The sequence below is a fragment of the Palaemon carinicauda genome, chromosome 44 (genome assembly GCF_036898095.1).
Source record: "Palaemon carinicauda isolate YSFRI2023 chromosome 44, ASM3689809v2, whole genome shotgun sequence".
Taxonomy (NCBI): domain Eukaryota; kingdom Metazoa; phylum Arthropoda; class Malacostraca; order Decapoda; family Palaemonidae; genus Palaemon; species Palaemon carinicauda.
This window is the reverse complement of record NC_090768.1, coordinates 40,571,694-40,589,641: the sequence shown is the minus strand read 5'-3', so window position 1 is coordinate 40,589,641 and position 17,948 is coordinate 40,571,694. Positions and strand designations below refer to the sequence as shown.

At 35.4% G+C, this 17,948-nt stretch overlaps 1 protein-coding gene across 2 annotated transcripts in view; it reads right to left on the bottom strand.

Annotated features, from left to right (window-relative positions):
- Nucleotides 1–12,006: 12,006 nt before the first annotated feature.
- Nucleotides 12,007–17,948, bottom strand: part of hb (hunchback) — a 39,834-nt gene continuing 33,892 nt past the window's right edge. For both annotated transcript variants that reach the window (XM_068366404.1, XM_068366405.1), the window contains exon 2: nucleotides 12,007–16,565. In XM_068366404.1, coding sequence (XP_068222505.1) covers nucleotides 13,407–16,466 — 3,060 coding nt within the window. In that variant the 5' untranslated portion in view covers nucleotides 16,467–16,565 and the 3' untranslated portion in view covers nucleotides 12,007–13,406. The remainder of the gene's footprint in view (nucleotides 16,566–17,948) is intronic.

Below are 17,948 nucleotides of genomic sequence, written 5' to 3'. Positions count from 1 at the left end.
TATCGTCAACCTCAACCTCCTGACTGTACCAACTCTTCAAGGTTAATTCGGGCAACTCAAAGCTGTGGCCTATAAGAAATTCCAGTAAAATTCAGACATTTTCACCATTGGGCTTACATCCAAAAATAATTTAACCACCACAATGAAACTCCAAGGGAGCCCTTGTATGCATTACTTAAGGTCTTTGCAGCAAGTTTTCAACCCTTAACAGTACTTGCTGTTTAACCTTCAGCTCTACCTTAGAGCCTTTTGGGCCAAGTTCAGCTATTAAAATCTCCACTCTGTATGTAGGCTATGTATGCACATTTATATTATACAATATGTATATATATATATATATATATATATATATATATATATATGTATATATATATATATATATATATATATATATATATATATATGTATATATATATATATATATATATATATATATATATATTTAATCATTGTCATTGGCTATTACTAGTCCACTACAGGACAAAGGCCTCAGACATGCCCTCACAATGTTTTTGGTTTTTCTGTACCCGCAAATTTTTTCGCCCGTCAATCCATTATCGTCTCTTCCATCACCTGCTTTGTTTCCAATCTCCCGGGACACGTTATTTGTTTTTATTTTTTTTTTGTCTTTATTGTCTGTCATTCTCTTTTTATGCTTTTGATTTGGGAGTTTTAGGGGGAAGTGGAAGGAAACCAAGTAATAGGTCTAAGGAAGTGTTGGAATGAAAGCACCAGAATATAATGTTGGCTTGATATTGCAATACTAGTGACACCGTGGTAAATGGTTTCCTATAACTTATTACTGATTAGTTTTCGAAGTATAAGTACAAGCAGTTGACACTTTGTAAGAGGACGCTGGGAGATTCATCTTTGATTCCAAAGAACTTAAATAATGAATAAATGTAACAGTAGATGCTGTCTTTCTGCCTCCGTTGTAGAAAGATATCCAAAGACTTTAAAAAATATCAAATCAAGAACAAATTTACAAATAACAATCAATTTTATTTGATTTAATAAAATATTGTGATGTTTTCAGAAGAATTATTATCATGACACTGGTTGAAATATTTTTATTTTATAGAATTAATTTAAAGCGAACGTTTCCGTACTCATCCCATCTTAGGGTCAACGCTCATTGCATCACAACATAGTCTGTTACTAAAGTGTATCGCGGGGGTACGAACTCGAAGTCAGTTATCAAGAAAACCGTGATAACCTTTTTGTTTGTGTTTCTTAATCGTATATTTTCGATGTGTCTATTCACTGTCAGTTTTGTTAGTATCGTATTACGTAATTGAAGTACCTGGGAGCCGTGTGACGGTAGTTGCAGTGGTACTGTTTGCTCCAGGACCCATACTGTACCTCGGTCCATTTGCCGTACCATAACTAAGATTAGCCAGTTTGTTATAAATCAAACCAAGAAGAGAGGAGGCCTGTGCATAGGCTAAACAGCCATAGGTCGTGAAGAATCTTCAGAGCTAGTTATGTAAGTATTTAAGGGAAATGGTTAATTCTTGATTATTGGGAGATTGTTGTCATTCGCTAGGCCTATGTCTATAAAGTTTCCATTGTAAATTCGTATGTTTGTATGATACTTAGTTTACATCACGGCAAACCATGAACTTTTGTTATTCTAACGTCTAGCCTTGTCGCTTATATCATTAATTAAGTGCAACCCACTTTTATTTTTATCTTAGAATCTCGTAGCTTAGCCTAGGCTACCCAATCTAACAATTAGACCATTGAGACCTACATAAAGTGGAGAATGCAACGTTGGCTGTATTTTGTAGTGTACAGTGTGATTTTCTTAAGTTTTTGTATTTGAAGATTCTTACCGTATTTTAAATTTGTAATTCTAGAGATAATTTCCAAGACAATCATAGTGACCAGGAAAATTGGTACAGATGAATCCTAACCTAACACTGGCGTCGGTTGTGGTATATATAACGGTAAATTTGTATTGTATTACAGGGTGTAATTTCGAACAGAAAATATGTGTTCCTATAGTAAATAACGTGATTTAACCGAATTTGACCTTCATTTCAACCGCAATCAAACAGATCAACCAATTTGGATAACTTTAAGTTGCTGAATTGGTTGATGTTATTATGGATGAAATGAAGGTGAAAACCGGTTAAATTACGTTATTTCCTACAGGAAAACATATATTTTCTGTTAAAATGGCTAAGTAAAATCACTGCTGCCATATATGTTGTGTTAAACTATTTAAATATAAGCACTTGTTTAACGGTGACATTTACAGAGAATTATAACATTAGCAACGTTACCAATGGTACACAGTGTTACCGACGATGACGAATGGTACACAGGGTTACCAACGGTACGATGATATTACTAGCGATAGAAATGCTAGATATTTCCACCTATATAACACTGACGCCATCAGGATATACGATTAAACTTGTATTCATAACCTCATGACGCTATTTCTCAGAATCGCTTTCCTTTATATAAATTTTGTCACAGATGAACATTTACTCCTGAACAAAATTATTATTAATTTTCATTTGCTGTTATCGTTAGAACCAGACCACGATTTGAATAAGAAAATAGTACCATAATCGTTACCGTTATTGAGGGACCAACTCCATTTTAATTTTTTTTTTTTTTTACAGTTCTTTTAGCCCATGTTTTGGTAAGATGTTTCTGTATCCTGATTACAAACATTCTTATTATTCGGTCATTTTCTTTTGTATGAAATATAAAGAAGCTACAGAGGAATTTATGATTGGTCATTAATTATGTTAGGTGCTTAAACTGTGGTAGTTAGTGTATGTTGAGGGAAAAACATCATATTTGGAAGTGCCACAAGAACTTTCATATTTTTGCATTTCTGACTATTGCGATCCTTTGTTTTAAAGACATTTTGAACCATGGAAAGCATCCCCTTTCATTAATCACTTCTGTCGAAAACTTTAAGGTACAGGAAAATTGATCGTTTTGATAATGTGATATAAAGGCTAAGTTTCTTTTTGTACTTTTTCGACCACAACTGAGATACGGGAGTGTAGTTGATAACTGGGGTAAGGTAATTATACAATATCTGGGCCAGTTGCAGGGATGTAACCCTCCTCCCCCCATAGGTAAGAACATGGTATCCTAAATTAAGTTAGGTCACTTTCCTGTGGTTATTTCCTAGGGGAAATATGATTTTTCATGCTTGAAAGTGCATCTGAAATTGCAAATTGCAGCTCTGTCCTAATACTAGGGGAAAGTGGGGACCTATAAAAGTTATTTTAAGGGGAAAAACTGTTTGTTGGAACAAAATTTACGTATAAAAAATTGATTAGGCACGATGAGCATTGAGATATGAATATAAATTGTAGTATATGCAATCGATGTTAGTATTAATAATTACCCCGTTTTTAAATTGATACTGTTGAGGTGGTGGTTCATTCCCTTGAACCCCTATTCCGACTTGGGTGTTGTGTCAATTCAAAAACCTTGAATGATCAATCTATGTACTTAGGTTATGCATATTAATCTCATCGTAATGAAAGTTCTAGATGTAACATTTGAATTTACCAAATTATTTCACTCTGACACTGAAAAAATTTTAATTGCTTGTTTATGACTAAGTTGTACAGCTATCATTATATACATAGCTTACAGTGCATATATATATATATATATATATATATATATATATATATATATATATATATATATATATATATATATGTGTATATATATGTGTGTGTTTGTTTGTTGCAGAAGTTATGTTTGATTGAAGGCTTTGTAACTTTTATCTGGCTTTACTTTACTAGGGAGGTTCTCCATTTTACCTTTGCCAACATTGATGTTGCAAAGGTTATGTTTTGATAGATGTGCATTTATTTATTTATGTCATTCGCATAACTCAAAAAAAAATGATTGGACTGAATCTCACGAAATTTGGTCGGATGAATGGCTATGTTCCAAGGACAATTTATTAGATTTTTCTAGTAATTGTGTCAAATGTTAAGGTAATGAAAGGGTCAAAAACATCTTTTGGCCTTATCATGGTATTCAATTTGTATGAAATTAGTACCAAAATGTGCATAATTCAGTTGCCAACCTTGTGATACACAATATATTCAATGTCAAGGTCATGAAAAGTTCAAAAAACATATTTTTCATCCGATCTGTATGAAACTGATGTCAAAATGTGCATAATTCAACTGCCTATCATGATTTGGGAGGGATTGGGTCAAAGGTCAAGGTGAAAAACTTCTGTTTGCTATATTGAGGTAAATTTTTATCCAATTTGCATGAAACTAATGCCAAAATGGGCATAATTCAATTGACTGTCTTGTGATATACAATATGATCAAGGTCAACGTCATGAAAAGAAAAAAGCGTTTTTATTTTTTGCTATATCGTGGTCAAATCACATGAAATTTGGTGGGATGATGCAAGGACATTTTGATCTTTTTGCTATACCATTGTCAATCTTATCCGGTTTGCCGGAAACTAGTGCCAGAATGTGCACAAATCAACTGCCTATTTTTTTTTTTTTTTTTTTATGAATACAACATGATCAAGGTTAAGGTCACGAAAAGGCCAAAAACGTATTTTTGCTGTATTGTGGTAAATTTTTACCAGATTTGCATGATATTTTGTCCAAAATGTTTTATAATTCCATTTTCCTATCTGGTGATGTGGCATTAGCAAAGGTATGCACTCTACCGAGTGCCCGTTCTAGTTGTTCTTACCTTTGCCAGAAGGTTGTATTTTGATAGGCATGTATTTATTTACAGTGTTCCTGTTTGTTTGCATCTTTGTGATTCACATAACTCAAAAAATATTTGACCAAATTTCATGAAATTTGATGGGAAGATTGGCTGTGATCCATGGACAATTTGATTAGACTTTGGTAGTGATTGGGCCAAAGGTCAATGGCAAGGTAACAAAAAGATTAAAAAGTCTTTTTGCTATACCATGGTAAATTTTTATCTGATTTGCATGAAACTAGTGCCAAAAGGGGCATAATTCAATTGCCTATTTGGGAATGATTGGGTCAAAGGTCAAGGTTAAACGTGTCTTCTTGCTATATTGTGTAAAATTTTTATCCGATTTGCATGAAACTAGTGCCAAAATGACATAATTCAATTGCCTATCTTGTTATATAGAATATGATCAAGGTCAACATCACAGAGGTCAAAAAATCTTTTTGCTTTATTGTCATCAAATTTCGTGAAATTTTGGTGGGATAATTGGCCATGATCTATGGACATTTTGATTATATTATATGGGTGATTGGGTTAAAGGTCAAGGTGAAGGTCATAAAAGGGTCAAAAACATATTTTTGCTATGTCATGGTAACTTTTTATTCAGTTTGTAGGGAACTAGTGCCAAAATGTGAACACTTCAATTGTATATCTTGCGGTAAACAACATAATCAAGGTCAAGGTCATCAAAGGTAAAAAAAAAAATTTTTTCTATACTGTTATCGAATCTCATGAAATTTGGTGGGATAATTTGCCATGGTCCAAGGACAATTTGGTTAGATTTGGGGGGTGATTAGGTCAAAGGTCAAAGGTCAAAGTCACGAAAAGGTAAGAAATATAATTTTTCTATTCAGTATTGTGGTAAATTTTTATCCGATTTGTATGAACCTGGTACCAAAACTTGCATAAGTTATGGTGAAATGTTATTTATTTATTTTTTTTAGTTTTTATGATGTTTAGTGTTGCTTTATCCTGATGGTCTCTTATTTGGTTGAAAGTGCAATTCCATGATCCTTCATTAGTTATAGAGTTTGAAGTTATTTTTGTTATCCTTAATGTAGTTCTTCAGTTTTGTAGTCATGATTTAGGATACATGTCAGATTATTCTGTATCCAGGACCTTCACTGGTTGTAATGTATAGGGTTTCATATGTTAGACCTGGATCTTTATTGACATTTTAGTCTTAAAATGGCTTTGAGTTTCAAATTTATTTTTAGTTCCTTTCTCCCTACTGTTTATAGTGCAAAGAATTTCAGATTCGTTGTTTGTAGTCTTTTGGATCTATAATGCTGGGCCATTGTACTTAATTAGTCAAAGAGTTTAGGATTTCTAGTGTCATGATCTGGTTCCTCATTGTTGGCAAGGATTTTTAGGGTAACTTGAGTACTGTATGCACATTGCATGCATTTTGTTTCTAGTTAGGCTCCGTGTTTTGAATTTTGCATAGTGATTACAACAGCGTTATGATAATTGGGATTATTCCTAGCGCATTGTGTCTTGGTTGATTCATCTCGGTAAACAATAATTTCATGTTTTGTGTATTTCTGTTTTTCTAGTAATACTTAGATCTCCTGTTGCGACTCCTATTCAGTTTTGCATTTTATGTTATATAATACACTTGTCTATATTTAACTCTTTTATTATAATTGTTTAAAGGGTCGAAGAGATCAGGGTAAGATTAGTGTATGCTCTTGGTTTGGACAAACAGTTGCTTCTGTAAAGATCTCCGGCTAAGACATGGTCCATATTGAATATTCAGACTGATCACAGGTGACCTGTGCAGCTAAGCTTCTGGCTCCCAATATATGTCCAATGACTAATTTATTTGTTGTTTTTTTAAGAATAATATAAAATATATAAAAGTGCTAGAGTAGTTACAGCTTGGAATTGATTTAGAATTAGGAAGGTAGTCACGAGATTTTGCCGAAACGAAAGTCTTGGGACAAAATCCTCCTCAACACAAATCTAAATACCATTTTTTTTTTATTTTGACTTAAAAATTTATAAAGGAATTTTGTTTTTGGATGATTACAAGAAAACGTGATAAAAGAGCAAATAAGTATTTTTAATCAAAGTTTTTAATGATGGCAATTATGTTAGAATATATATAACTTCAAATTCCTCCTTCTTGGGTTCTTTAAAAAGACTACCCTGCATGGTGGTTGTGCCATTAGTGCGCCTTATGCTGTGCACTCTAGGTATTACTATATAGTCTTTGCAGCTTGCCTTCGTCCCTTTGTGGTGCCCACATTGTATAATATTTTACCTTCGTTCTCGCTTCATTTCTTTAATCAAGCAAGTCAAGCATCATTAACTTTCAACTTCATATTGCAATCGCTAGGTTCTTCTCCTCCAATTGTAGCTAAGCACTTACTGGTCTCCTCTGCCCCAGCATCTGACTCTTATAACCCAAATTCTATACATACAGTACATCCATCTCGAAGGATTAGCCATACGTTGACCCGCGTGTACAAATTATTTGACGCCATTTGTAAAATAGAAAAGGTCCGGGCGTTTTGGAAGCGCGTGTGGTAGTCTTCACGAGAATGATCTGTCTTCTGGAATTCATCTTTATGTTCTTGTGTTCATATTCATAAGGTCTTGGAAGTGGTGGGTTTCGACCTGACCTAATCTCCAATTGGGCTATCATCATAACGTATTTCAAATCGTTGTAGATAAGAAAGGACTCTATAACTAGATTAAACAACTTTTTAAGAGCCGACTCCATTTCTGCTTTGTTTAACGATGTGGTGTATACTACTAAGTAAAATTTTCTCGAGATAACCTGATTAATGCTTCATTAAATTATTGGTAAAAATTGCAAAATAAGAATCTTAATTTAATTCTTTCTATTAATTTCTTTATCATATTCCATCCTTCAGGTTTGGTAATAATGAATAAAACGAAGTGTCCTTATATAAACCCTTTATCACACTGCATTTAATGTGATAATGTTATGAAGTATTTGTGCTTTGAGAACATGATATTGCATAATTGGCCTTGTTAATTTGTTGGTAGACACTTTAGAATTTTTGTTGTGTGAATTTTTTATTTGGAAAAAGTTTCTTGTGAGGAAAGTAATCGTTTTTTATATTCTTTGTCATATATTTTATATTAATCTTTGTTGACGATGGAATTTTTTCTGCTTGTGAGGGGCGGGGATAGAGAGATTCTGTCCTGATACCTCCTAAGAATTTTCCTCCGCTGATTAGCCTCACAGGCCCCAACACCTGGCTTTGTAACCCAAATTCATAAATCCATATGGGAAACGTCCCTGCCTGGCTATCTGCTGGACTGTAGTTCCGAGACTCGTTCAAGCTCGATAGTATCTTGTAGTGTCTGTAACCTCACCATCTTGTGAGTTAAGGATGGGTGTTTGGGGGAGTCTATAGGTCTACCTACTTAGTCATCAGCAGCCATTGCCTTGCTCTCCCTCGTCCAAGTTTGGGTGGAGATGGGCTTTGGGCGCTGATCATATGCATATATGGTTCATTTCTAGGGCAGCCTGAAAAATGCTATGGATAACGTAATTTTTGTGGTGGCTTAATATAAACGTCGTTTCATATCATTCATGAAAGACGTTTAAACCTTCATGTTTCGTGTTACTGTAGATTTATTTTTATTTGCAGCCATGCCGTAATTTATGCTTTGTCCTCATTTTGAATTAATTTAGAAAATTGCCATCTGTCTCTCTTAATGTTTTTACTAGCCACCAACAAAAATGTATTAGTTGTAGTCTATAGTTTTATATGGATTGGATAATAATTCAATTGCAATGAAATGTAGGTTTTCGCCATTGACATCAGTGTAATTATTTTGTTATTTGGTGGGTGAAAGGTTAGCGATTTCACATACAATATTACCTTGCAATTAATATTTATATATGGATGTTAGAGGGGTGGATCTTTAACTCTAGTAAGTTTTTCCATAGAATATTAGGTCTGTTTTTTAGCAAGTATTTTTGGGTTGGGGCAGCTAGGCTCATGTCTATTGCAGCTTTGGTACCATTGTGTCTCTACTATGGTCGTCCACTGTCTTGGGGTAGAGTTCTCTTGTTTGAGGGTACACACGGGTACACTATTCGATCTTATATCTTTGTAATAATTTCCTTATTTCCTCTCCTCACTGAGCCATTTTTCTCTGTTGGGGCCCTTGGGCTTATAGCATCCTTCTTTTCCAACTATGGTTGTATCTTAGCAAGTAATAATGATAATAATAATGCATGTTAAAGTGTTATATGTGCTGAAGGTGCCTAGCATTTTTTAAGGGTCACTCGACTAAGTCCTGACTTGACCCAGTGCTACTGAACTTTACCAATCCCATGTGTGGCTCTAAAATAAACTTATTAATTTCATCAGAGTGCATGGATATATAGATACACAATGTGTTACTATACAAGTGGATGCTATGTTTACCTGACTGTTGAATATCTTAAATAAAGAGCGATGTGAAAAGTCTTAGAAAGGAAATTAGACGAAAATTTAAAATTACAGATAATAAAAATAGCTATCAGTGTTAGATGATGGCAGATGGTGCAGCGGATAGTGAAGATAAATAGGTGAAACGAGTGAAAGAATTTGAAAGTGTCTACAGAAGAGAAAATTTATAATTTGGATGACATAATAAGTGCAAAATGGTAATCCTTATGCAATGAAGATAATATACTTTATTAGGATTGTTGTTGCTTAAGAAACAAGTATTAAGCACCGTCTCTTAGTTTTAGGATTTTTTGCACCTAAATAGATATACAGTTTATCTCTCGTCTAAACAGTTTATTTATTTTAGTTTAGGTCTCCTTTTATAAAAAAAAAAAAAAAAAAAAAAAAAAAAAACCATATACTTACGCCAATCTGTTAGTGTAACATTAGACCACGACCATTAAAAAGGAAGGACATCAATTAACTTCTCTTATTACGGAGAAAGTTCAAAGGGCAGGTCAGAAGAAAACCCATTAATCTATAGACATGTCCAATATTAAGACGTAAAATTCGAATGATTTTCTAGGAAGTAGGTAAGCTAAGACTGCGTTTGAAACTTTGTTTCTGATTGCAGGAGTCCTAAATCTTTATTTAGGATCTGGACACTTTTTAAAAGCTGTTTTAGTCTTTAGCAGTTATTAAGAAGTTTTAGATTTTATTTTATCTTTTATAGTAATTCCTACCAATGAAGACTAAAAAATTCCCTGTTTAAATTGACTGGTTTCTTTATCCAATCGTTCATTCATTCCTGGTTTTAAGTTAACGTCACAACATTGCTTTTCCTAACTTTTTTTTTATGATTTTTTTTTCTCTTGCAGACAATATCAAAAACATTATAGTACTCCAATATTTCAACATTTCTTAGTTTATCTTGGCAGGTTCCGTTTTCTTTTTTTTTTTTTTTTATCCGCATTCGGCATCCACACTTACCTTCGTACATTCTCGCTTCTCTTTCTTAGAAAAATCCCAGATTTTTAACAAACCCAGTTATGTGTCTTGCTTAAGAAGTTCTGTATATAACCTCTTTGTTTTATTTGCTCTCAAATATTCAACTGAACTTTCTTTTACTTTGTTGTAAAGATTTTGCGTCAAACGTACGGGACCAATTTTTTTTTTTTTTTTTTTTTTTTTTTTTGGGAGAGCAAACCTTTTTTCATTACAGTTAACATAACTTGCTTATGAAATTTGCAGTTGTCTGAATTCTAGTTAGCCAATAACTGTGGACTTATGGTGAAATTGTTCTTGGCGATTCTAAGGAGTTAGAAATATTTGGTATTGTGTGGATTGTTGAAATTTAGGTAATTTGTCTCATTTTTGGGCCGGGGAGTCCATTCAACGCCTTGATGCAACTGGGAAGAGTTGGGGGTGGAGTGGGGTTGACCATCTTAGTTGCACTGTTACGTTAGATATTGGGCAGCAAGATGAAAGAAAGGAACACGGAACGGAGATAAAGGAGAAGGCTGAAAAGTAGGTACAGCTATAACCCTATAAGGATATTTTTATGTTGAACAGGCTGACATAAGTCTTTTTATAGTTTGTGTATGAAATATCTGTGTTAATGTTGTTAATGTTTTTGAAATATTTTATTTTGAATTTTCATTACTTCTTATATCGTTTATTTACTTCCTTATTTCCTTTCCTCACTGGGCTATTTTTCCATATTGTAGTCCTTGGGCGTATAGCATCTTGTTTTTCCAACTAGGATTATAGCATAGCCAGTAGTAGTAATGATAAGAATTAGCGTCTGTGCACTGACGGCACTACCTCCCCCCTACAGAGCACATATCGTCCCCCATGTATTGGAATATTGTTTTTCCGTTGAAAAAATACCAGCTGGATTCGTGCAATACTCTCGTCATAACAGCTGTTTCCCCCTTTACGATAACGGCTATGATGATTTAAGGCCTCTTTGAAAGATTTGTTTTATTTATAAATATACTTCCAGAACCATCTAGTTCTTATTATTAGTGTCTGTCGAGTCATAGTCAATGTATGCTCTTGATTTCTCAAGGTGTCAGTATATGAGGCCTGTTGGCAGAGTATCATCCATTCTCAATAAATAGTGTTAATGTTGATATTTTGGTGTAAGATGGTGCTGGACTGCTTTTAAATTGCTGTGCTGCTTTTCTTAATCACGCCGTAACTTAAGATGCTACTTAGTTTTATATGATTTTTTTTATTCAACATTTACCCTTTCATAATATATATCCTTTATTTCAGCATTTTATTCCTTATTTAGTTTCTCGTCCATGGCTCGTTCATAAGAGAATTTGGCTATGAATATATTTTGCTGATAAAGATTGGCAACTTACATTGATGACTTTCTTCATGGTGGTGACAGCTCACAGGACTTGTATGATGTCTGGTTGAATTATTTTCCAAATTCCTTTTCATTTTATATGGTTTTTATATTTGTAGAAACTCGTCTGCATCTACGTCAGAACCTTTAAAGTCACATTTATACTGTATGTTCTCTGGAGATGATTGATTTGAAATCTTTAGAATTATATTTTTATGCTCTTCAGATAATAATTAATGCTTAAATGCTTTAAAATCAATAATATAAGACTTCTGGGATTAGTTTGGAGTTAGATGTAAATAATATTTAAGTTTATCAATTAATTGGAACTTTTACTTTGAATTAAATGAATTATCCACTAAAATATTCCTGGTGAATTGGCATTATTGAATATTGACAAGCCTATATACTTCTTATTGTTGCTCATCAGCCTTTTGGCTGTGATTAAAATGGACAGAAAATAAAACGCTCTTATTGAACAGTGATATTTTTTATTTTTTATTTGATATGGACATTGTACCTGAACACAAGGCAAACTCCCTACAGGACCACAGACAAAACACACACAGCCACAGCCTCTTTAACGACAGTACTAAAAGGACTTGTATCAGCTCCTGGTTCGTCTGATGTGTAGGAACATGGCAAGATACCCTATTTGACAAAGCTATTCTACGACATTAAGTATTCTAAACTGTATGATATGAGGCTGTGATGTCTAAAAGTTGCAGCAGCAGGATTCCCACATAAAATGAACTTTACATATACAATACTAACATACATAATCTACTAGTACCAAAAGGGGCGAAATAGTACCGACGTTCTACAGGGCACCGAAAATTACAAGGGCTCCTATTTTGGAGACTGTTTTGTTTTACATATGTATACAATAGCTGCTGAGGAAAGTCGAACTGCTAATATTCTTATTGTGCAGTATTTATGATATTTATTCATATTCAGATTTCCCGGCTATGTGACGTTTTAAAAGGAAAATCGAAAAAATTTCGCTCAATTCAATAATTATTCTTACACTGAGCTATCATATGTATCGAATACAATGAGCTCTTCATCTCACTCATCTTATCCCTGAGTACAGAGTTACAATGAAGGAACGTCTCTGCATTTGTTCTTTATTCTTGTGGCGACTTTTACCATTTTCAGTTGGTACACTGGGCACATTTGTCAGTGTAAATATGCCACAACAAATTTTCCAGACCGAAAGCTTCAAATACATAGTTAATAGTATGTACGAAACATTTTTATTATAAAATTGTTATGACTATCTGTAAATAGATAGTCCCTTGTAGTTGACCTTTATTCTCAAAGGAGTCCAGAACCATTTCAGTTTTCCTTCTCAACAGAGCAGAAGGTAAACAAATGGTAACATAGCAGTAAAAGTTTTTGAGTATTGTAACTTAGGTCACTACAAACTAATACCCGCATATATCCAAACTAATACTGAGATTTTGGAAAGTATCTAAGTTTAAAATAAATATAAAGTTTGTAAGGGGAAGTTTATCGGTGGCTTGATAATAAATCAATAATTTATGCTAAAAAACTAAGGTACCATGAAAACTTGTAATCATTAATAGCTAATATCAAGAAAATTTAATTCACTGAATATAATCTCTATATATACATAGTTAAAAAGCTGACTAGAGCTTATGGTTAGTGCCATTTCTGTGGCCATTACCATTTTTGTAAGCACCCATGACAGAGCTGTATATTTGAAGAGGGACAGGCATTAGGTACTAGTCTTTAATAACTGTACAGCTGCTTTCAAATGTCCCTATTCCTCTGGGCTCCAGCTCAGCACCAGCCATCGAGATCACAACATTCTCAATGAGATCACTAGATCACACGTGTTTCCGATAACGGAATGTTAGTTCATGTCACGATGACTCAAGAGTGGGAGGAACGAGCAATGTGAAGAAAGAAGGCTACTTTATCAGCAGCCTGATGACCACACATGTTGCAAGTGAATGGATTGTGATAACCATGATATCCCATATGCATTGTGTACATCACTACATCTTTGAATGCCATATCACAGAAATTACAATTATATGCACTTTGCCACTCCTCTGAGCCTTCCTCTTGCGATTCAAATTGGTCAAGAGGCATAAGTGGTGGCATGCGATTTTCTGGCGTCCTTTGCCTTTTGTTATCTTCATCATCACGGCGTCCGTCATCGTCATGGCCACTGCTTTCTCCTTCAGCACTTTCACTAAGACGCATAGCTATACGTTCCAGTTTGAAAGCACGACCTTTTCGTCGACTTTTCGATGGTGGTGTCGAGGTTTCAGAGCGTGTTGGTGACAATGATTGTGGGGATGAATGATGTGGAGAGAAAGATGCTCTAGCTTCAGCTTTAGTTCGAGGTGGAGGGGGCTCCTTACTGGTCTCTGCAATTTGCTGTGGTGGGGTTTGCTCCTTACTTAAATCTAAAACTCCCTCATTTTCAGGAGAACGAGTTTGGTGAATGGAAGGCTGTGGAGAAATTTGTGAAGGCTCTCCATCACCTTTTGGGAAAGGAGGGTGAAATGCTGATTGTGTAAGATTGTTAAGTTGCTGCAAGCCAAAAGCAGGATGCATTGTATTACCCATCATCTGTTGGTAGGAAAGGAATGGGTTCATGGCTCTTGCTAGATATTCTTTCAAATTATGTGCTGCAGCTAAGGGGGAATATGGCACATCACCACTGACATTGTGTGGGAGTTGTTGTGGGAAAACAGGGGGTTGGGAAGGAGGCAATGGATGACCCTCTGGAGATGTTGAACGTTTGATATTTTGAGGGGACTGGGAGTGGATATCCTCATTTTCACCTCCATCCCTTGATTCTGAAGATGCATGAAGCATCATGTGTTGTGAAAATATTTCTCGGTGATCAGTAGAAAACTCACAAAATGAACATTTTAGCATACCATTTGTTGGGAAAGGGAGCTTGCTGCGGGCTAGGCGTTCTCTTTCAATTAACAGCTCTCTTAGCTGCTCGCGTCCTTCAAAATTTCTAGTTTCCTCTGGAGACTTCTCTAGAGCCCGTGAAAGTATGGGAGAAGAACTTTGTAAATTACCAACCATACTTGTATAAGGATAATGGAATGGAGAGTGTGGTGTGCCATTTGGAGTGGTAGGCGTGTTGGAAACTGCCTGAATATTTTGTTGGGAGAGAGACTTCGGAACATCTTGAGGTGAGGTAGAAGCTACTGGTATTGAGCCAGCCATCTGCATCTGTGCTTTTAGGAGTTCTGCTTGAATTTGGTAATGTGGTGGTAAAATAGGCATACCTCGATCATCCTTTTTAAGTTTTGGACCTCTTCTTGTACCATAAACATCAATAATAGGAATCGGATTGGGAGAGCCATCTGGGTTTAAAACCATAGCGGGATTGTGACCGTATTTCCGCAAGTGAAGTTTTAGAGAATGGCAGTATTTCGTAGCATAATTACAGTCAGAACAACGGTATTGGTAAATATTACTGTGAGATTTCATGTGTGAATTCAACATTGATTTGTTAACACAAGAATAATTACACTTATTACACTTGAAGGGTTTAGATCCAAAATGATTTCTCAAATGATATTCCAAATGATGTTTATACTCTGTTACAAAAGGACACTTTGGGCAAGTAAGAAGTTTTTCACTTTTTATGTGTGAACGCGCGTGTTCCCAGAAGTCACCCTTTGTAATAGCCACATAATCACATTGTTTACATTTGAATGTTTTAACTTTTCCTTGTGCATTAACCCTTGGTACACGAATTGCCTCTAGGTCTTCAGTAGAGTCTGGACTTAGACCATGTTCATCTTGCATGTGTTCCCTCAGCTTTGGCTCTGTATGAGCAACAAATTCACATTTTGCACATTTGTGGTCATAGTGTGTGTTCAGATGAGCATTAAAATGAAATCTAGAGGTTCCAGAGTATGAACATACATGACACTGAAATACCTGAGGCTTGTCATTCCCATCATCGTCCTTTCCAGACATTACATTCGATAATTCCAGGGCATGTTGTAGCTGAGAGAGAGGGTCCATTTGACTGTCTGGAGGTACAGATGATGAGTCAGTGGGATCACAGATATCGGGTTCAACACTAGACGGCATGTGATCGTCACTGCCATGGTAGCTCCCTTCATAAGGAGACATTTGCTCAACATTGTCATTGTGCTTTGAAGAGTCATATTTGTGAAAAGAGTCATGCTGCTCAGTTGTAGAGTTTGGTTGAATTCGTGCAGAGTCTGTCGGCAAGTCTGGCGATTCTCCGGCCTTGTCAATTGGCGATCTGGTAGGTTCACCTGGGTTTTCAGAATGAGCAAAACGAAGCACTGATTCTGTGTCATACTGTGGATGGTTTTCGGGTCCACATTCACTGTTTCCTGGGGACATTGGTTGCCTTTCTTCCAGTTGCATGGGCTCCTCTTTTATAGGAACATTTGATGATGGCTCTGAGAAGATGGTCTCCTGATCTTTAGATATTACCTTTTCATTATTTTCGGGGGAATTTCTATTTTCTGCTTGACTGGTGGGCATATTTTCCAGGACAGGTGAAGTTTTCTTAGGTACTTCTTGAGAGGTGTAAGGTTCATGAGGTTGTGCATACGGTTGCCTAAAATCCTCCCGGTGGGCAAACACCTGACTTGCCTCGTGCATCCTCATACGATGTTCATACATTCTACGAAACTCCTGCATCTGCAAGGAATTATATTGCTGCTCATTGTGAACCCTGGTAGTGTCCATTGCCATCTGCTGGTTCTGGGAATGGTTGCGGTCTAGTTCCATGGCAGCCCGCATTGTGGCTTCGTATCCAGCAAGCGGCGGAATAAGAGAAACTCTTCCTTCATAACTGATTCCTGAGGTAGAGTGATGTTCTGCTGGCATTGGTGAGTTATTTATTGGTGGATCAGACACCATGGGCTTCGTAGTGTGGGACTGTGATGGAACAGTTTCACAATCTGTTGACATAATGACACTAGGGTCTGAAGAGGAGGAGAAATGCTCTACGACCCCTGCTGGCTGTAGTATTCGAGGTGATGCAACTGATGAAAACCCCTCGCGATTTTCCTGCAAGAGAAAAAAATTTATTAGGATAGATATTTGATGATTGTGCAAAAATATAAGTCAGATGTACTATGTCAAAATTGAGTTTGAATGATTACTGAGATACAGTAAATTAAAAATTTATCAAGAACTACTTGTTCAGTAATATATGATAGAAGGATAGTGCCTTACAGAAATTTTCTTAAATAACTTATAGATAACAACCTCAGTTATGCTACATGAAGATCAGAAATACTTTTCAAAAGAAAAAAAAATTCTAGATAAAGAACTTTTAGGATAGTTACAGATTAGTCTGCAACTCGAAAATTTGGTCACATACTATGTACAAAACAGCAGTTTTACACATTAAAGTTACATAATGATTTCCAGTAAGATTACGATTTATTGAAATCTGGTAAAAAATGATGGCCATCAAAATGGACGAAAGGAAGCAGTAGATGTAAAGAATGGGTGTAGCTAAGGGCCGAGTGGACGTTGGAATGACCCTACTGTAATGCTTAACATGCACGGAGACTCAAGAAAATCTTATAAATTGTTGGATGTTTGATTTTTCATTTTGAATGGCAGAGTATTTTTTTTCCTTAGCTCGTTGTTCCCCGCATACCGTCATCATTGTTTTTTATAGTAGATATGACTTTAGTTAATTTATGAAAGATCTATGGAAAGTTTCGATTATAGTATATGGAGAGTAAGGGGGTAAGGTCTATACGAAATCAAGATTTCTGTTTAATTGTTGATCAGTGATTATAGGTCTCTAAGACGACCTAATATTAGATAGTTTACGGTAGACAAAATGTTTGTGGAATCTTTATTAGAGGAGAAATAAATTGCAGTTTTGCTTTGACATGAATTTCATTAATTTGTGTTGAATTGTCGATCAGTTTTGAGGCCTTTTAGGAAATGTAGAATGTTAATTTTACAGGACACGTCATTGCCATAATTTCGAAAGCACTGGAGAATATTGATCCCGGTCGAAAAAATAATTTCTCAGGAAAATGCATTTGTATTTTCCAAGCCAAAAATAGATGTGTAATCCGTGGAAGATTATAATGACTTGTTTATTGAGCGACAGTCCATGTACGTAACATCTGTTAAGTCACATAGACAGCTGATAAAGAATCACTTTCGCCGAAGCACTATACGGCCAGACAGTTATAAAGGGGGGAGGGGGTCATCATAGGTCACGCTGAGTGGTCGACCCTTTAGGTCAGTTGTTTTTGATCCATGGTCACTTCCCTTTTTTGACTGGCGGGGAACTTCCCCGGAAAACTAGATGAGAATTTAATTTTTTAAGGATAAAGAGAATTAGGAAAAGGAATTGATAGGTGAAGGCGAACATCTTCCATGGCAGCTTCCTAATTTAGTCATAATTATTTGGAATAGAAG